The 21943-nt window shown below is 39.8% G+C and overlaps 1 protein-coding gene across 18 annotated transcripts in view; it reads right to left on the bottom strand.

Moving 5' to 3' along the window:
* Positions 1-21943, bottom strand: part of baiap2a (BAR/IMD domain containing adaptor protein 2a) — a 124540-nt gene that overhangs the window by 78085 nt on the left and 24512 nt on the right. For all 18 annotated transcript variants that reach the window (XR_012359139.1, XR_012359140.1, XR_012359141.1 and 15 more), the window contains exons 2-3: positions 8836-8911; positions 2870-2956 (exon numbers count right to left, since the gene is read on the bottom strand). Coding sequence is in view for 8 of the 18 variants with exons in the window: in XM_073856931.1 (XP_073713032.1) it covers positions 2870-2956; positions 8836-8911 (163 nt within the window). In the remaining 10 variants the exon portion in view is untranslated. The remainder of the gene's footprint in view (positions 1-2869; positions 2957-8835; positions 8912-21943) is intronic.

Here is a 21943-nt window from a genome sequence, read left to right as displayed (position 1 = left end):
GTTTCGTCACATGATTTTAATCACACCAGGACTGTATTTAAAGGAACACACCACCATTTTTCAATATTTTACTATGTTTTTACATCAGCTTAAATAATAAATTAATAAATAAATACATATCTATCATTTTTTATGCGTGCACTTAATCTTTGTACAGCACTTCTTGAATGTTTTAGCATTTAGCCTAGCCCCATTCATTCCTACAGCGCTTCTTGAATATGTCAGCATTTAGCCTAGCCCCATTCATTCCTATGGCTCCAAACAAAAGTTTTATTTTGTGCCACCATACTCACTCGTGTAACTACTCATGTAACAGTCTTTAAATAGGGAAAACATGGAAGTGTTTGGTGGCTTCTAAATTCATCCCTGTTTGGAGCCATAGGAATGAATGGGGCTAGGCTAAATGCTAACACATGTAAAACTGACAGGAAACAAAGGTGTGTGATGACTGACTCTGTAGTAGACAGTAAAATATCAAAATATAGCAGAAAATAATAAGACTATATTGCTTTAAATAGTCTACTGGCATCATTATTTTACCCCCAAAGCAAACTATCATGCGTGATATCAATGCTCACGGCCCTGTATCACGGTTTGCAGTTTGCCATTGGCTTACAGTCATTAGAAAGCAAAAATATTTCCAACAAAAGTCACCTGGGGCTCATTTTTGACAGTGGGGTAGAAAAGTTGCCATATGCATGTTTCGTCACATGATTTTAATCACACCAGGACTGTATTTAAAACAAACACACCACCGTTTTTCAATATTTAACTATGTTCTTACATCAGCTTAGATTAATTAATACATACCCATCATTTTTCAATGCGTGCACTTAATCTTTGTACAGCGCTTCTTGAATGTATTAGCATTAAGCCCCATCCATTCCTATGGCTCCAAACAAAAGTTTTATTTTGTGCCATCATACTTACTCGTGTAACTACTCATGTAACAGTCTTTAAATAGGGAAAACATGGAAGTGTTTGGTGGCTTCTAAATGCATTCCTGTTTGGAGCCATAGGAATGAATGGGGCTAGGCTAAATGCTAACACACTTAAGAAGCGCTGAACAAAGATTAAAGGTGCACGCATTGAAAAAAGATAGGGATGTATTAATTAGTCTAAGTTGAGGTAAGAACATAGTAAAATATTGAAAAACTGTGGTGTTTTCCTTTAATATGATTGCATCACTTGAATAAATGGAGTCATATAAGTTACATTGATTTTGGCATAATGGGGACTAAATAAGGATTTTCGGGTAATACTGCGCTTACGCAACCAATAAAAGGTTTCCCCTACAATACCACACTACACCGGTCACAACAGTAAAACCATGCTAACTTTGTATTACGGCCGTCATCAAGTATAGATATTAAAGAGGAGTAGAACAAGCTAGAAGATTCTTGCGCTGTTCGAAGAAGCTCCCAGGATTTTCACAGCGACAGCAATTATGGTATCTGAGTAGAAACTATGGTTACCATGGTAACAATTTGGTACGAATTGATATTAGTCACCAGTGTCAGCAAAACACAAGACATCAAGCTTATTATAGTTTAAAGAAGAGATTTGACAATGTTTTGATGTACACTAGTATTACCATGGTACATTTTAGTAAAGGGTACCGAGGCTGCATTGTGTAAGAGGAGTCATCCGTCACCCAGGCTTTGATTGACAGATCTCAATGTGACAGCATACGAGAGAAAGTGAGACATGTGAAGGGTATTAACACTGAATCCCACTCTCTCCGAGTTCAAATAAGAGGTGAACTACGCTCTTGATTGCTTTAGGTATGAGGGGTCTGTTTGCTCCAGCTCGATCCAGGAAACTCCCGGCGGAAATGAAATGATGTAGGCTTGACGATCCTTTCATGTCCTGAGTGCTGGAGCACCGAGCCCTCCCGACCGAATGCAAAGGGGTTTCTCAGGAGGAAACAAGCCAATTAAATTCATACACAGCGGCACACATCATCACTAAAACAAGTCTGTAATGAGACAAATGTCGCATTCTCATTCGGATGTAAAACTGACAGGAAACAAAAGTGTGTGATGACTGACTCTGTAGTAGATAGAAAAACATCAAAATATAGCAGAAAATAATAAAACTATATATTGCCCTAAATAGACTGGCATCAATATTTTACCCCAAATGCAAACTTTCATGCGTAACATCACTGCTCATGGCCCTGTATCACGGTTTGCAGTTTTGCCATTGACTTACAGTCATTAGAAAGCAAAAATATCTCCAACAAAAGTCACCTGGGGCTCATTTTTGACAGTGGGGTAGAAAAGTTCTTGTGGGCATGAAAGTTCAACGTGCCAAAGATACCACAAACGCAAAGAAGTCATTGCGGTGCCTCCATCAGCAACAACTGTCTTTAAAGATCGCACACACTCAGACATCCTGACAGAACAAAGAACCGACTACCAATTCTCAAAGCCTCTCCTGTAGCAGACAGCGATAAAATGAAATTTCAAGAAGTTAAACAAGGAAGGTCTGGAGCACTGCCGCTTTTTAAACCGATCATAAATGATGCATCGCCGACTTTCCTAGCAGAAGGATTCCCGAGCACCGCTGACAGCCCTCTGACTTCATTTCCCCCGCAAACCCCAGAAATCGAGTTAGTGAAATAAGGAATTATTTACGCAGACACATCAACCGAGTCCGATTTGAAAAGTAAAAAGCTTCTCTCGGTACAAATTGACAGCGAAACTGACATTTGGGTCTAATGAAAGCAACATCAGTACTTCGCAGAGCATCTGGATCCATTAGTGTGCATTTTGCGGCGTCAAATCAGATCAAGCCACGCTGCTTGCTTCCCTTGAGGCTGCTCACGAGGGGACAGAGATAGCCAAAACAGAGAGATAACACTCACCCAAGTCTTTTGATCCCTGACTTTCACTGGCCAGCTCGCCCATTCTCACCAGCGCATCAAAATAGCCTTTTGCTGCGAACGTCACACCTGCGAGGTGAAGGAAAGAGTAATGTTAGGGACAAACATTTCAACATGTCCAACTATTGTTACAGCAGTGATACTTCAATGACCAAAGGCCGACTGTTGGTGTCATTCAGCCGGGTAATGAACAGTAAAAAAATATGGAGTGGATGACAACAGGAAGCGCAATTGGTTTAACAGGAAACACATTTAGATTCAGTAAAGATATGCCCTCCTGTGTCTATGGAAATTTACCAGACCGGCCCAGCTGTCTCCCCTCACACTTTTCCAATCCCATGCCTCATTACGGTTTTAAAATGTCAACTATGGTGAAAAGAATAAACAGAATATCATTATCTCACAAAACTCCCAGGCCTCTTTGTGTATGTGTGTAAGATTTCCCCTTTTCAGAACAACAAGAATCAGTACGTTTCCATGCTGACTGGTTATGTAAAGGTCTACCCAAACCAGTATCTAGTTACTCAGCAAGCAATATCTGTCAATTCACCAGCTAGGTCAGTGGTCCCCAACATGGTGCCCGCGAGCACCAGATTGCCCGCAAGGAGTCTGTGAGTTGCCTGTCAAAAGCACATTCTATTAATAGACTGAATTTTATTCATTTATTACATATTTTTATATTAGCTTGGCTTCTTTTATGTATGTTAACATTTTAAACTATGATAAAACATTAACAAGCAAAATCTAATAAAATCAAGTAAAACAGTTTTAAGTAGACTATATTAAAAAAAGTATCCCTCCAATTTTATCCATCCCTTGCTCACAAAAAGTTATAGGTAAATTATAGACCCGATTTAGTCCAGCTATAGACGGTTTCAGCAGTAACAACATAAACGTAACTTCCGGTAAACTCTGCTAATAATAAATTACCACAAAGTACTTTAAATGTAGTTTATTTATATAACAAGTAAAAAAAAACAGTTTACCTAGGAAACCAAAACATTTGTTATTTTCGACGAGGCATTTGTTCAAGAGACCAGTTAAGCAACTAGTCAGACCATTAAAAAAACAAAACCGGAAGTAAAGTTCGGATCCAGACGTGCATCACGTGCATCCTATGAAACCGTCTATAAGTAACCCACTTCTAGCCAAAATAAACTCGATTACAAGTAGTTTTGGCCACAATAACTTGCGAGATGTATGCTGTTCCACCATGTAAAGCCTGGGATACCCTGCACGATTATTGGCTGTAGCAGACAAAAGATTGTCATCGTGAAACTATCGTCGCGATTTCTGTGATCGTGGCTCTCCATCGGTGGTCCTATGTCATACAGTGAGAGAAGTTCAAAGACATTCGTTTTCCCGGTCTTGCGTTCAAAGATAGCCTACGACAGGTTTTCTGACAGTGTCAGAAATTCTGCATGATCACCGCACAGTTTGTTTGCTGCTACGACCTGCGCGCTGATATTTGTTTACTACGAGCGCATGCTGGTGACGTTGCGCAACGTGTGACGCTGCCGCCGAAGTTTCCGTGTCATCACCGTACAGTCTACATGCCTCTCGAGTTTAAACGATACATGTCGCACAGTGTGATATGGTAATGATCTTATAAGAGGACAAAAATCGTGCAGTGTATTCCAGGCTTAAGTCACCAGTGATTAAGTGTTTGGTTTCATTTATTTATTTATTTTTGGACTATGGTTAGACATCTATTCAATTTTCAGTAACTGCGTTTCCATTAAAGATTTCAGCAAAACATTAGCATGACAGCGTTTCCATAAACTGATGGATGCTTTATGAGACTAAAACGCAAATTTTTTTGTCTCGCGATAAGTCATTCTCAAAACTATGGATGCTCTGATAGATCGACTGCAGATCGGCATTAAATTACTCGATCGGTACTCGCTAAATTTGCAGATCTCAAGAACCAATCTTTGTTTACTTTTGTCATCATATTGATCCTGAATGCGTCCGCAATTGGAGACCATTTTTACGCAGTGCGAGCATTTTTATAACCCATTGCCCATGTGCCACGTGCAGATTTGGATTTCTGCCTTTGCCGTTATATGTGTTAGGGTTGTTGCGGTGAAAGAATTTTCCCACCGGTTAATCAGCTTGTGACAAACCCGGTGATACCGGTTTCACCGGGAGGGAGGGGCTTATAAATGCACATACAGACATGCGCATTTTACTTTCACTTTTGAATTAGATGCAACTATTGTTTAAATCCAGTGCTTGCGTACGCTGCATTAAATCGCGTATGAATATGCGTGCAAATGCGAGTGCAACAGCTGGTTTAAGTGCTTGAGTCAATGTGCGGAGGTACTTCTGACAGAAACCCACCAGTCCCAAGCAGAGCAACCGGCTATTCCTCCATAAAGCGCTGCTTGAATGATGGGTTTATTATTATTCTTAATGAAAAACACAACAACAAAATGATCTTGCTTATATTAAACATCATATATGTATACTATAACAAAAACGAGTAAGCACGCGGCTTCTGCCATCGTCTGCTCGCCGCAGTCTGTGATGACACGCGTTCAGCTCTGCTGAATTCAGGCAGAAGACACATTCAGTTGTAAGTGTTTGCTCTCTCTAACGAAACTAAATGATTTAAATTACAAAAAATATCGAAACGACAGTGAAAGACGGTGTCGCATTGGGCAAGTGATCTAACCGGTGAGAGGCTGAAGCACCGGTAATCACCGTTTCACCGACTATCGCAACAAGCCTAATAAGTGTATTTTCTATGAGGACGCGTTCTTGTCCTAACAGCGCTACACGTCTTCACATCCCCATAAAACAGCATATCCAACACATATCTATCGCAGAGAATTGCATCATCATGCTAAAAGTGTATTTTTGCATGCCTTTTAAAACCCACCTCACCCGACTGTAAAAACTTTTGCTATATATGGGAGTTTGCGAATTTGCAGTGTTTCCATTCGGCGCATTTTCAGTTCTTTGTCAATTTGAACGGTAATTATAAAGCAGCTACTAACAGTCCAAATTTTCAGTTTAGTCTAGACTAGAGGTCTTCACGGGTCCACTTAGATCCAAAAACCCGAGGTCCAACCAGATCAGGTTCGGGTCTTAAAGTTTCACCTGCGCCTCGGACACGGGGCGGGTACAATAATAGTGACATTGGGTCTCGGGTAATTTAAAATGAATGTGTTTTTGCTAAACGGACCAGAGAAGACCCGAACTCTCTTGCGTGTGTGCATCAATGTCCTTTTCAAACCTCTCATCTGTTTGCCAAGAGCGCTTGCGACATTGTGTAGCTGGCGGTAGATAAATTTTCGTTGAGACAGACATGTCAATTTTAAATGTACATTTTAGCAGTTACCTTGGTGTCATCGTCAGATAACGAAGTAAAACAAATGAAGCAGTTCTGCAAATTGGTTGCGAGGACACCAAAGTTTCTTTCAGTCTGACAGCTGCGTGTGGGTCTGCAGAATGCCCACACGTCAGTGCCGTTTACATTCGGGTCCAGTCGGGTTAAAAAAATTGTAAAAAGATCTGGTCGGACTCGGGTCTAATTTTCTCGGGTTTGTCTCGGGTCGGGTCTTTCTTAAAAAAATATTTATGCACGTAGGGTTCGGGAATAAAGTGATTCGGGTCATTTCGGGTCGGGTACACCTCTAGTCTAGACATCTGGGCTTTGTATGGACGTCTTATAGACGTCTTTTAAAACCCAATATTTCTTGCTGGCTAAAAGCCTGTGAACAGCAAAACATTCATCCCATCTTGGGAACCGGCATTCAAATCATTGACATTTACGTATTTGGCTGATGCAGTTATCCAAATCGACTAACAGTTTTACATTTTCATCACTGTACCTTCCCCTGGGAGCTGAACCGGTGACTTTGGGGTTGCTAGCGGCAAGCTCTACCAGTTGCTGTTGCTATGCTTATCTTTGCAGCAGGGTTGCACAATCATTGAATAAGCATTGGAGGGGAATACTTTACAGCTGTGACAGGGCTCGCCTTTAGCTCCTTCCAAACAGGAGTTTATCTGCTGGGACTCATGCTTACATGTTTTCTAACCCTCTACAAACACAAAAAGCTACAAAGTTCTAAAGCTTTATCAGCAAAGCAAGCTCAAGTTATTGTACTGAATAGATCTCCCATAAGCAGCACAGGTGAGGTTTCTGTAGAAAATTGGATACCCATCTGTTATTTTTTATTGAATTTATTCAATCAATCTGGACCTTCATCTGCATCTACAGAGTTCGTCTGGAAAACCGTGCTTGGGTTTTGGCACAAAAATCAGTTAGGCAAACAGTGAATATGTCTGGCCAGCTGTGGCTCTGCTTGAGTAATGCAAGTTAGGCAGAGCCGACTGTTGCTCCACTGTAGGGGTCCAACTACATGCCCATTGTTCAGGGCTTAGTTGAGGGGAAATTATGCAGAAAAGCGCCTGACAGATGAGACCAACACCTGTATGCCCTATCAAACAGAGAGAGATGACCCGCTGTTCGATCCTATCTGATTTTGTTTTCTTTTCCCTTCTCCATCTGAAGTTTTCAAGGTTGGGTGGGCTGGTAGAGGAAGCAAAACATTTGCAGGTGCATTGATTTAACAAGAGCTGGGAATGGAGAGTTTGGTTTTATTTAGGACTGTTTTGTGAAGAAAAAAAAACAGCTGAATGATTTTTACATTTCCTGCACTATTCAGCAATACTGCTGATTTTTTTATTAGCTGCAGTTTGATTTGGAAGAATTGGATTTTAAAGTAACATCCAACTTGAAATAGACCAAAAATTATGTGATTGTGCGATTTGATTTTGTCTCATTATTGACTAGTTCCTAATGGAAAGCGCAAGTTAAAGATACACATTCATAAGAGAGTTACATTTGTTTAGCACTTTATGTAGTATAATGCAGGACCATTTATTGGTGTGATTACTTCATGATTACAATCTTTACAATTCCATTCCCATTTGTAAGCCTACCCCTTTTAAAGTTTCTCTTCACTGTGAAGAAACAATGTCATAACACACTGATCTTAGTGCATTCATCCATCTTTCTCTGCCTGGGGCTCTAAAGCAAATCAGCAAGAACAATACCAGTCACAAATAATAAATGGTGGAAGAGATCTTCGCTGACTTTGTGTCTGAATGATTTAATTTCCTAAAAACATGGGGCCGGGTGCTGAACACATGGCCTGAGAGCAAAAGAGGATTATGGATAATACTGGTGGGCTTTGTAGCTTGGGGTCTCCCCTGTTCCCAACATAGAGAAGTGAGTAATGAAAAAATCTGTTTTCTACTCTCCATTTACCCTTTTTACAGAAAACCCACGCTGTACTATTCACACAACGGCTGTATGGTTGCTGTATGAAAACTTGTGGACCCCTGTGTCTATTCACCCTGTACCCGAGGATAAGAGTCTTCAACTGACCTAATAAGCTAATCTGTCTCTTAATACCCAAAAGTTTTAAGGCCAGTCTGTCACACACACATAAATACCCCCAACTAAATGAGTTGCTGGGATTTATGGGTTATGTCCTACGATACTCTTTAAGATACATTCCTACCAGCCACCATCCACTCAAAGCTGCCGAAACACGATTACATTTACGCAAATGGCAATGCACGTATCAACTGTCTGGCTTTCATCCGTCACCAACCGCACAAAGCCTTGAAAGTCGCCTGATTGTTTCTCTGTCTAATGGCTAAATTTCAAATCATCAGCACGGCAGGTCAGATTATCTTCTTTCTGAATGCCTTCATCAATCGAGCGTTTGTTCAGCCCATCTGAGCTCAGGAGGTGTCATGGGCTGCGTGAGAGTTGATAAGGCTGTGTGGCCATCTGAATGACAGGATGACAAATATTGTCATCTTCTTCAAACGAAACTGCGCTAGCGGCGAACAGGGAGGCGTGGATGAGGTTTGGATAGCTGCCTGATAGAAGGACATGGTTGGAGATGTAATTTAGAGGTACTTACTGGAGAGCGCCTTCTCATAGTTCTTCCCCATCGCGATGAAATTCCTCAAACAGGGGTTGAACTGTTCCATGATGTTCTGAAACAGAAGAAAGATGCGTTCATTAAGTTTGCATGGGTCACTGGCAGAGCCATACGAAATCTGCACCCACACAAAACTGGAACACTCATCATTTCGAACATTTTTACACATAAACCCATCTGCATTTGTGTTGAAACGATTTAAAAGTCACCTAATATGAGAAACAACATAATTGTGTGTCGCCTCCATGTGTACACAACAACCCTGTAATGATCAAAATCTGTCCACTCTTTTTTTAAAAACACGTAAAAACATGTATCATGGGACAAGCTGTTCATCACTTTGCGCAGGTCCCACCCACAACCATCCAAAGATCACAGTTAGGTCATAATATCTTATTACAGCACATTTATTACGAACAATGAAGTAAGACGAATGCTCATTCACTAAGCATGCTTACCATAGACTGTAAAAAATATGGACGTAGTGTCCGTGACGTCACCCATAGGTTTCTGCAGATCGTTTTTAAAGCCAATAGTAGGCGATGTCTGCCATCATCGTCATCTTGCCGTCACTCAAGTGGCTACGCCTCTAATTATACAGAACTTGAAGGCTTAAAGGTATAGCGGAAGATTTTCCCAAATTTTTAAAAGAACTGCCTCTAGCAACCAGCCTAGTTCTTCTCTTTGCTGTTTACAAGTTTCTGCCGGCATGGCTCATACATTTGAGATTTTACCGATTTGAGTTGACCGTGTCTGCGCAGTTAGTGACTTGTGCCAGCTTTTACTAGCAGTGCTTTTAAATGGATTTCTCCAAATAGCATGCCAAACTTTACCTGTTGAGTAGAAATTTCGCGACTGAGGCATCAGTGGGATGCCCAACCTGTGTGAAATATTCTCCTAAAGACACTCGCGAGCTTCATTGAACGCAAGCTTCAATGAATAGCTGAAACCGTAACCCACCACACACATACACCTGAACGTGTGCATGTGCAGAAAGCGAACCTAGGGACGAGCACGTACGACAGCCTTACGTAAATATATGACCAGAATGATTGACAACTGGATGAATAATAGTCTTGATGATCCCACCTGGAAAAAGAAAATCTTCCGCTATCTTTAATATAATCTAAACGGATGTGTTTCAAAATATTCAACCCCCCCCCTCACAGTGTTACAGCTTTACAGACTAAAAACAATTTTTGTACCAGGCTGTAAACATATTTTTTTCTGCTCTAAAAATGGGCATTTTAACATGGAGGTCTATGGGAATTGACTCCCTTTTGGAGCCAGCCTCTAGCCGCCAGTCGATGAATTGCAGTTTAAATCACTTCCATATTGGCTTCATCAGAGAGATCGAAAGGTTGTCCCTCGATGCTTACGCACACATTTGCATGTGAGATGTACGTACGGATGTTTTAAATCATGATTCAACAAAAACTTTCATATCAAAATTTCTTCTAAATGTACGAAAAAAATAAATGTGTAAATAAACTTTGTAAAGCCGAGTGTACGTATTTGCGTGCAAGGCGGACGCGTGAAGAAAGTATAGTGTACCTGCCATGTCCAGGGTTTTAACAAAACCTGCTTTCGCTCTGATGAGGCAACACATTGTTTGCAATTCATGAGGATAAACGGACAATCCCTTATTAACGTCCAACATTACACAAAAGGAAAATGTTTCCATGCATTTCTGTCATTTTATTTGCAAAATAAAAAAAAGACAATCCAATATTTGGCAAATTTCATGACATTCAGTGTTGTACAGTAAATTCCATTTTTATGCTTGGATTGCCCATGATTCGCTCGACGTTTTCCGCAACGTAGAAATCATGGGGCCCTATGAATTAGTGTTAGTTCAAATGTGCACATAAATAACAAAAATGTACGCAATTATTAGTGAATGAGATGCACGGTCTTATAAAAGAAACATATATGTTTTTCAGTACAGAGGGTGTGCACGTCACCTTCGCGGTTACACTCACTGAGTGCCAAAAGACAGAGCGGCAGAATTTGTGTACCGTGTGAAATCAGCGAAAACATGGGATTTAACAAGAACTCGTAGCTATTGTTTTACAGACTGCCAAAAAAACACCGAAAGGAGAAGTAAATGGATCATCCATGCCAACGTCCACTGACCACATGTGAGTTGACAAGTTGCTAGGGTCACTATCAAGTCCAACTAAATTTATTTTTGCTGATAATTGTTAGTTAATACTGACATTTTTGCGGCTGCCGCTACAACAGCCAGCCATTTGTTGAATGTTTTGCCACTCAACAAGGCGAGCTCAGGTGTGGTCAAGTGACGTCAATGCATACCCCTTTTCCTGCACAACCCCTTTTCAAAATTGATTTATAGGGTATTTGGACCTAAAATTTCACAGAGACATTTTGGGGACACCTGAGACTAATATCACATCTTGAAAAATTGCCATATGTCCATTTTTTACCCAGCCATAGGTGAAAACAACCCAGAATATTTTTAGAGTGCAGATGTCCATACTTTCGAAATTCCCCAAAATGTCCACCAACATTCCTCTTTTCCCTTTATTATTTCCCATTAGAAAAATACTTGGCATAGCACATGCATGTATTTTTATTCTGCACTCTTAAAATTGCTAGGTTATGTTCAACCCTTGATAAAACTACCTAGCAAAGTGGTTTCGGACATATTTACCCATCCATGGGTTGAAAACAATCCAGCTTTTGTGTGGTTCAAGCTGGTTAGCATTTTTTAATAAAGCTGGGTTTACCAAAGAAATCTGGTTATGCTTATAAAGTGAACAGCCATATACTGGCATTCATAATACAACAAATGATGGTCTAATAGGCTATGCAGGATGTTTCAGCAGGGCTGCTGTATACACATATCCACAACAAGGATGCTATCATTTTCATCCATGCAAAAGCTTTCCACAGCATCATCCCTCTTCGCACCAACCATCATTTCATGTTGTGTTAAACAGAGTGTGATTTTTCATGTGGGAGGGAATCAGACATTCATTCTGAGGGCTAACGTGAAGAGATGACCCAGCAAAGAGCTTTGACATTTTAAAATGGTGTTTAGAAAAAGTGGATGCAGATGAAGAGCATGTGTCACTAGTTAAAGAAGAACATATTGTGTTAGTAGTGCTAGCAAAACTTATTACACTCTCAGACAGTGTATGCATTCGTGTACGCTGATACGTCTGGTCTGAGAGTCATGTATGTGTAAACCATCGCGAAGCTCGGTTCCTAGAGCAACCAAAATAAACACTTTACTGCCATCGTATAATCCTTCAGTGATGCTCACTCGAGCGGGCATCTGTCACATCACCCACAGCATCATCCACTTCCCCTTCAGGGCTTCCACCAATTAGAGCAGTCGCAGTCTGCCAGGGCCTTGGGGTTAACAAAGTCCCGAAGCTGACAGCACAACACTACTGCAAACCATGCATTATTCCTCTCAAATTTACCATGAATAACTACATCCCCAAAATCGCATTCCACGGTTATAATGCAAATGATTATATCTCAGACCTTCACCCCACTTCTGCTTTTGGACATTAACCTTTTGACTCCAACCACAATCAAACCCTACACCTGAAGTAGCCAAACAAGAGCTGTGTGCCAATTTGCATACCTCTATGAGCTAAATTTATGTACCAGTGATAAGGGCAGAAATTTGAAACCTTAAAGTAGACCCGGTGGACCTCAATACCTAGGGTACGGCCACTTTAAGAAGCACTGATTCATATACTGACACACATCTGATTTCTTCCTGAACTGGTAAGACACAACTTACTGTTTTTATGAGAATAATGACCGTGTTATTTCGAGATAATTTTTTGTGTATCTGTCATGTCAAGCGCAGAGAGATGATGTGCTAGCATGCTTTTAGAAATGTGCGTCTCTCTGCGCTCGCTTATTAGTGTGTGTCTATTTGAGTATGCGTGTGCGTCCATGCGCACAGAAAACAGCTCACTTTAGCATCTTCTTGTGCTCGAATTGATGCAGACCTTAACATTCAAGCGATTTTAAAGGTTTAGAAACACATGCATACGATAAACTTTGTATATATACTAACTTTCCATTTATGACTGTCATGATGAATGAAGACAAGCAACGATGACAGTATTACATTTATATCCGTTCACATTGCATGCTTGTTTTAGGTGTTATTTTTGTAGAGTTGATCATTAAATCCGATCACAGTCATGTACGTTGAGCAGATGAATGAAATGGCAAATCATTGCAGGTTAAAACTAGCCTGGGTTTCCCCATGCTGCCTTGTGCGCAAATTTATTCACGCTGCAAGTCTAGCATGGAAACTAAGGACCTCTTATGCCCCTGAAGTAGGGAACCAATCACAGAACGGGGAGGGTGCAGCAAGACGATGACGACGTCTATGCGACACACCGAAGCAGTTTTGTTTATCCAACACGGCAGCAGACGCAAAGTTATAGTAGTTTCGAATGCAAGTTTATAAAAAAAAGAGCAACTTTTGGAGTTAAACTATTTCATATTCAAGAAGGATGTTTGGATATGGCAAGACATGATAGCCACGGCGTTTTATAGGCCCAACCTGCTAGGCATCGTCGTCGACAAGGTACAATTAACTTATAAATGGTTAGTGGTATTTATTAATATCATATTGTCATTATGCCTACCTACTGTGGTTGTCAAAGTGCCACTAAGTTGTGTTGCTTTTCAATATCAATATACAGCCACCGTTTTGGTTGCATAGCTTTCAGCTGTGTGCACATGTACCGATAAAAGTCGTTTACATTTGAATTGATGTCGCTCTACATACGTCATCTGGTATAATTGAAACAATTGGCTATAAGCTACCTACAGACTCATTTGATAGACATTCGTAGCGCCCAATGAACGGCTCTGGGCATTCGTAAACCACGCCTCAAATAAGAGAAAAGGAGCATATGGTTCCCAAACCACGTCTCATTCTCTATGAGAAGTGGTCTGGTGTTAGCCAGGCTAGTTTAAAACAGTTTTCAGTGCAATGAAAGAATTTGTTTAAAGTGTGCCACATGCCTTCAATGAGTTATCATAAACAACAGCGTGCAGATGCAAGAGATTCATTGTATTGTTAAGTTTGTAAATAGCAGAAGTGAGTCATTGAACATTTCAGTGTTGTTGTTTGGTCGTTTTTTATTTATATGCAGTTTGATTAATCATATATTAACAGGACTCCAGACTGCCACCAAAATTTGAGAGTGTTCCACTAAAAATTTTCATTTTTTTTTAAAGATGTGACACTGAATTTGAAACAGCACGTTGTACTTTCTGCATCATCAAAGTATTTATTAGTAATACAGTGGAAATTAGTAGAAATGTGAATATTTGGTTAGCATGTTGATTTACGGTGTGTGCCCCTAAATTTTCTGGTTGCGCCCCTAAAATTTTCAGTTGGGGCTACTGTGATCCTAGTGAAAAAAGTTAGTCTGGATCCCTGATTACTCAACACAGCTGATTACTGGTGTGCGAGGGAGGTGCTCTTTTCTCAATACCAACCCTAACCCTACTCTCACACACACACACACACACACACACACACACACGGTATACTCCGCATAACTCAATGTACAAGCCAGAAAAAATTTAATCTGATGCTGCACCACAACAATGCATCAAAGCCAATGTTTTTACTAATCTTTGACATGCCCAAGGCTGTGATAAAAGTTTTTTTTTTTTAATCCAGTCCACAATCACTTTTTATATTGAAAATATCATCCCGAGCTCACAGTGTATAGTTAAAGTTTTTTTTTTATTTCAACGCATTTTCCAAAATATTTGTCAATATAAGTTGTGTCACCAAAAATCATTCTGAAACACAAAGAAAGCTGTGGCCAAATTAAGACTTAAAAGCACCCAATAGTGGATGAAAACATCCCCAACAATACATAAAGCATATAGATATATATAAATATAAACTGCCCACTTAGGATATATGCCAGCCCACATTTCTATATCTGACAAGAACTGGCCCTGCTTTTCTGACTGGGTGGACCAGCCATCAATCGGAGTGTGCCAGTGCTGCCAACCTGGCCCTTATGTAGCCTCGCCACTGATTTGCATTGCTATTATGTAATGCTTGTGTTTCTATGAGTTGGCATCCAACTAATTATGTCATCGTAAAACTTTTACGTAACTTAAAACAGAATCTCCTGCACATTCTTTAATAAACTCTAATGGATGGGGCTACTTAATACTGCTCTACCCTATAGAGGAATTCAGTGCCACGGTTGCGAGATAAGCTAAAGCAAATACAGGCCAAAGCATGTTAACACAACAGACTGAAAAATACCAGGTTAAAACATTCACAGGCACCTAAAACTGAAGATGTATTTGGGCTGTCTCCACCAAGCTGATGTGGGTCAGATATTAATAGTCACACCATGCAGGCTACTCAAGGAGGACTGATTAAATTTTTAGTAATTTTGCATCAAAAACAAATGTTTTGCACGGAATCAAACTTAAGATTCTCACAACTGAATGAGTTTTTGCAAGAGGACGTCACTTGACGTCACAGGTCACCTTTCTTAATCTTCTGAAAATAGGACTGCACCTGATGGAGTCTCAGCAAAACCAGTCAAGCAGGAACTCACTCCATTAAAATGGAGGACAAAATACATATTCATACATCCAAACATTCGCATATTTTTATGTTTGGGCTTATCTTTAATGCCAGTTTGCTGGCTTTGGCAGTCAAGTCACATCAGTTTAATTTATACAGAGCTTTTCACAAAATGCATTGTTTAGAGCAGCTTTAAGGAAAATTCATGCCTCAACATACAAGATGTTCTGGGAGGAGATGATATGTGCAAATACACATGGGTGAGCTATAGATCAGCTCTTTTTAATGTTGAAAGACTTCCTCTCTTTTCATGGATTTTTTTTATCTTTCTTTACCTACCCTTTGACACAGTCTCCTCTATTCCCTCTGAAACTCCCGCCTAATGCCCTGCCGGCATGCCTCATTAAAAAAACCCTGGCAACATCCTTGTAATGTGTGAGGGCAAGAAATAAGAAAGGAAGAGAGGGAGAAAAAGAGAGAAATGCAGTACAATGAAGAGAGGTGGAGATGTGAAGAGCTACATGTGGGTGGTTTTCATAATGCCTATGCGAGCAAGACCATGTCTGGGCTTATATGGCACTTCTGCATTCAAGAGCAAAATCAGGACGCATTTACTCGAGAATGATTGAACAGTAATAAAGTAGGTCCTGTCATTTTAAGGTTGATAGTGGGGGTGTAAATCGAACAGTTCGTTGCGATTACAATACAGTATCGATTATCTCAGCCGATACTTTTGCCGAACTTTTCTTCGATGCAACTACCAATTGATTCGATTAAATTATTAACACTTTAATATTACGTGCCTAGTTAAGCGGTTAAATTTTTAATAACTTACGAATACAACCAAAATATATAACATGAACATTTAATTTAACCGTTTAAAGTGCACCCATTTCATTGCTAAAAAACAACGTTGTTTTGTGTATTTGGTATTATACACTCGATTCACATTTATTTTCCACATATCGTACATTTTTGTTGCTCCAGATTTCACGCTCTTCCTGAAACGCACAGATTTGAAAAGCCCTGATTGGCCAGCTTATCTGTACATTGTGATTGGCCTGAATACCTCTAACGTCAGCAGGAAATGTGACGCTCCTTACCATGTTTGAAAGATTCGGTCACAATGCAATGCTAACAGAAGTTAACTTACATGCTGTGAGTCCGAAGTGGGAGGAATTATGATAATGTCGGTCTTTACTACATCACCAATCTTAGGAAGTAAACTGTTGCCTACAATCTGTGTGTGTGTTTGTACCTCTTGCATATCGTTAACATGTACTAATACACACCTTCACACCAAAGAACTGTAAAATTGTGAATCGAACAATTGGTGCTCTTTAAAAAAAAGGCACAATCTCTGTCTCAACTGGGACATTTACAACAACAAACGAGGAAAAAATACACTAAAATAAATAACGAGGAAAAAAGGTCACATAAAATCAAGCTCATGATGGCAACAGCTGGTGTTGGCAAAAGTTTTCTGCCAAGCTGTTTGTCCAATCCATTTTACAAATACAAAATATTTCCAAACACACGTTGTGCATACGATAATGGTCACGACGTCTTCTGATTTTTTTTGCTGTGTTTTTGCTGCTACAACTGCTTTATTGCTGCATTATATTCACTTGCTGACACTAGCACATGAATATAAGCAAAAATGCACGCCAAAGAATGAGGACATGGAGAGTGTCAAAATAAAACGCAACTCCAGGAATTGGCTTAAGGATATATTTATATTGTTGTTCTTCAAACCTTTTCAGGTATTTTCAGATACATAAAGAATTTGTATAATACTTATGTTTGACGAGTGTTGCGTTTTCAAATGCATTTTATAAACGACTAAAACTAACAGTGATTTCAGATCGATAAGGACTTACTGATCAAAAGCCACAATACATGAAATAAGATCTGTGAATAAGATCGGCTGTGTGATTCAGAATAGTGATCGGCCACGTTTTTGTAGTGGATATCGGCATTGATCAAAGCACCCTTATTATAGTCCCTTCAAAGATGCCTCGTTTTGGTGCTTTTTTAGACGCTTCCCAACCTGTACACATGTGAAGTCACAGAAAAGTCAAAGAAAGCTGGTTTTAGTGAAATTTAAGCTTAAGTAACCAAGGTTATGGTACAGGTGGTGTCAGGTTTCATTGTTGGTCAAAAATATGTTGTTTAATATCTCATGATTATAGAGATGGAGATATTAGTCTTTCCCATTAAATTAGATAGGACTTGCATGACTGAAATAACTGCCCAAGAGGTGTTGCAAACATGGCTGCCTATTGGCACGACTTCTCTTTAGGGACTTTGATATCACATGCACTGTAATCTTTATGGACAATCAATCCCAAAAGTAAAAAATTCAACCAAGATGTCAGACAAACAGAGCAATGTTTACAACATACTATACTAGCCTTGCAATGCATGCTGAAAAGTATCAAATAATATACAATAATTAAAATACTATATACACTCACCTAAAGGATTATTAGGAACACCATACTAATACTGGGTTTGACCCCTTTCACCTTTAGAACTGCCTTAATTCTACATGGCATTGACTCAACAAGGTGCTGAAAGCATTCTTTAGAAATGTTGGCCTATATTGATAGGATAGCATCTTGCAGTTGATGGAAATTTGTGGGATGCACATCCAAGGCACGAAGTTCTCGTTTCACCAAATCCCAAAGATGCTCTATTGGGTTGAGATCTGGTGACTGTGGGGGCCATTTTAGTACAGTGAACTCATTGTCATGTTCAAGAAACCAATTTGAAATGATTCGAGCTTTGTGACATGGTGCATTTTCCTGCTGGAAGTAGCCATCAGAGGATGGGTACATGGTGGTCATAAAGGGGTGGACATGGTCAGAAACAATGCTCAGGTAGGCCATGGCATTTAAACGATGCCCAATTAGCACTAAGGGGCCTAAAGTGTGCCGAGAAAACATCCCCCACACCATTACACCGCTGAACTAATGAGAAAATTGAACAGGTGTTCCTAATAAAGGTGTTCCAGTTTGTTTGAAGTTAAATGAACATTAAACAGTAACAACTCTTTACAGAATAAAACTAAAATAACAGCCTCATGCAAAGCATTCTGGGAACCAAAATCTGAAGGAATAAAGCAGATTTCTGGTTCCCAGAATGCTTTGCATGGTTTTAATAGTTTTATTCAGTAAACATAGATATGTACACTAGATGTCGCCTTGGGGTTCTAAACATGCGCCAAAACCGCCGCCATCTTAAAATGGGGGTCTTGCCATAGGAAGTAGCTAGGTAATGCTGCTATCTCCGCCTGTACTTCGAATTCATGGACCATGTCGGACTTTTGTGCTGCGTATGGATGTTAGACCTACTAGCACTATGCATTGTAGTTAGAAAAAGTAGATTTTCATAATATCGAAACTTAAATTTTTTTCTGGACTAAATGCTAAATACATGTCTGACTGTTGGAAAGAACAAAAAAAACCTAGAAAATCGCATTCATGTCGATTTATGGTGATTTTATTTCCGTTACACCATTGCCTACAATGCGCTGATGCAGGGCTCCCTTGTTTCAAGATGGCGGCTCTATTTGACGCATTTGTTCCAATGAACTGCCGTGGCCAAGGCAACATCTAGTGTACATATCTATGTTCAGTAAAGACAAAGACTTAAATTTAAATCTACAGTAAGTTACAGCTGCATAATTACCGCAATTTTTTTGCAGTGTATGCCTGTTGATTTTAGGCATATTGGACCTGCTAAACCTATAGCACTAATCGCAATCTCATGAGGAGCACGGTTTGTCAAACAAATATATCTACAGCTTTCCACTTCAGTCACTTACAACATACGTTTTTTTTAGTTACGATGCCAGCAAGGTATAGTCAACACTTCAATACCTAGAATAAAAAATCAACACCCTTCATAAGACAAAGTTATTTGCTAATGTTAATGTTGTTAAGGCTAGGCATACTTTAGCAAGGTGTAGAGCTAGCACCCTAAACTCATAAATCACATCTGACAAGAGTCGAGTGCTGTCAGAGGGACTGGGTGGGGTTTAGGTGGTTTCTTTTCTATATTCTGCAAGTGTTGCTAAATTTATCATCCCAGTCCTCATGTGCTACATCTGCCAGCCTAATTGCAAGCACTAATTGGAATATGAGGCCAGCATACATTGCGTCTAAGAGCCTGGTTATTCCTGACTATCTGTATCAAAGCGAGAAAATAAAAGACAAAAACCTACTGTAATCTAGCTCATGTTAAATGAGGAAATCATCATACAGTAGAGCTTTGACAAATGCAAGGCGTTTATGGGTACGGTGACTGTAGCATCTGCAATAAAATGTAGAAAGCAAAAGAACAGACAGGGATATTAAGTTTTCCCGCAATCTCCTTGAAACACGAAAGGCTGCATTTTCTGCAGGAAGACAGGTGGGAACGCCTAAACCCTTTCTTAGCTTGCAGTCTAACAATCATGTCTTGACTAGCAGTTAAAATGCATTCAGTAAGACATGTTATAACAACGTCTTGACCTTTGATAAGGTATTATGTAGCGATGACTGTTTACTGCCAAACATAACGAAACTTCATTTATGTGGTCCATTAAAGGGTTATTTTGAAGAGAATCGTTTGCAGTCACAAAGTCATGCTGAAATTATTATAATTATGAGATGAGCACGCATATCTTGCAATATTATAATTTGGAAGTCCTTCATGGGAAATCCTGAATTTTACCTGAATGCATATTTTACTACTGTAGGAGGTGCGACAAAATGAACCATGCAATTGCTATAATGGTCTATTGCTACTGTATAGAGTCATTGTTGAATGGTGATAAAAGATGATAAAGATTGGTCATAAATACAACTCATAAGGACAAATAATAGGGCTTTCGGAACAAAACTACACTCAAACCAATCCACATCTAATGAGCAATACCCTACATTAAAGGTCATGTTCTTTCTGATCCCATTTTTTAACCCTAGTTAGTGTTTAATGTTGCTATAATATCATAAATAATACGTAAAATGATGAAGCTTAAAGTTCACTGTAAGGTGATATATTTTCTTTAACAGAATTCGCCTTTCCAAGCCTACAGCGAACGGCCGGTTTGGACTACAGCCATCTACTTCCTGCTTTAATGACATCACTGAACAGTTTTTTGACTAAACTCCGCCCACATGAATATGTCAGTTGCCAGCTAAGCTAACGGCAAGCTAAGCTGCTGTCGAATCACAACACACTAAACAAACTACACAATCAGAACTTGTTACGTATTTCTGAAGGAGGGACTTCACAGAACAAGGAAGACATCAGCACGTTTTGTGGACAGTGAGAACAGTGGTATACAGATAAGTAAATTGTGTGAAAAATAATTATTTTTTACACGTGAAACATGAACACATGTTTATTGCGCACTGTAAACACAATCAAAGCTTCAAAAACACAGAAAGAACGGACCTTTAAAAAAAATCTGTGTGTGTTAAAGTATTTTAGGGCTGCACGATATTGAAGAAAAACGCAATATACAATTAGGGCTGTGATGGTTGTCGTACCCACCGCGGTGGTGCAGCACAATCACAAACTTTTACACCTTGCATTTTTAATTAAAAAAAAGTATACTCCTGTTCAGCGAGTTGTCTTCAAGTTCATGTAAACGCAAACGGTCAGCAGACTTGTAGTATTGTTTATACTCGACGTGTCCGCACGAGCGGAATTGTGCATGCGGCAAAACTGACATTAACGCAGAGCGCATGCAGCTCAGCATTCAAATATGTCCAACCTCGAGGCGATTCTGTCTGAGCAGGCAAGTCTGTGACGTATCTCTTTGATCCATCCATTCCACACAAAACAATGCATATACTATTTATCACTTCAAATTCAAGGCGGGTTGCACGATTTTTGGAAAAGGGAATCGGGCCGTGTACCAAAACACACTTGTAGCCAAATCAGCAGTAAGGGGCACGTCTACCAACATTGCCTGGGGACACCACCCTGACAAACATACATTCTATAAACACCGCAACACCATGGTGAATTGGTGCATTACCATTGCGCTGCTTGCATAACTTAGTGCAATGGTTTGCAATAACGAAATTATTTTAATACTGTGTATTGCAATATGCAAATTTGAGCCCTAAAGAAAAAAAAACGCACCATAATTATGAATTCTGAGCTGGGAATGAATAATTTTCCAAAAGGACTTAGGGGTTGTGCACACCAAAGCTTTTAAATGCAGCTGAAAACGCCAGGTGGACGCCGACTGCCTGCTTTTTCGTCAGACTGTCAGCTTTCTTCAGCTAAGCGCTTTGGTTGCTGCGATACTTCTGCTTTGTTAATCAGACGTTGTACGATGCGCCCCTCCTCCACTGTGATTGACGGCCTTGTGAGAACTGACATTGATGAGCTGAGCTTTTCACCTGAAGTTTAGTACTTTTCAACTCTCCGCACTGAGCACAGAAAAAACGCCGCCTTTCAGCACGGAAAAAAACTGCCAGCTGTTGGCTTTTTTTTTTAAACGCGCGCTTCCCT

This window comes from Misgurnus anguillicaudatus, chromosome 19 (genome assembly GCF_027580225.2).
Source record: "Misgurnus anguillicaudatus chromosome 19, ASM2758022v2, whole genome shotgun sequence".
NCBI lineage: Eukaryota > Metazoa > Chordata > Actinopteri > Cypriniformes > Cobitidae > Misgurnus > Misgurnus anguillicaudatus.
Note: the sequence above shows the minus strand (reverse complement) of the source record. Positions and strands in the feature narration are given on the sequence as shown.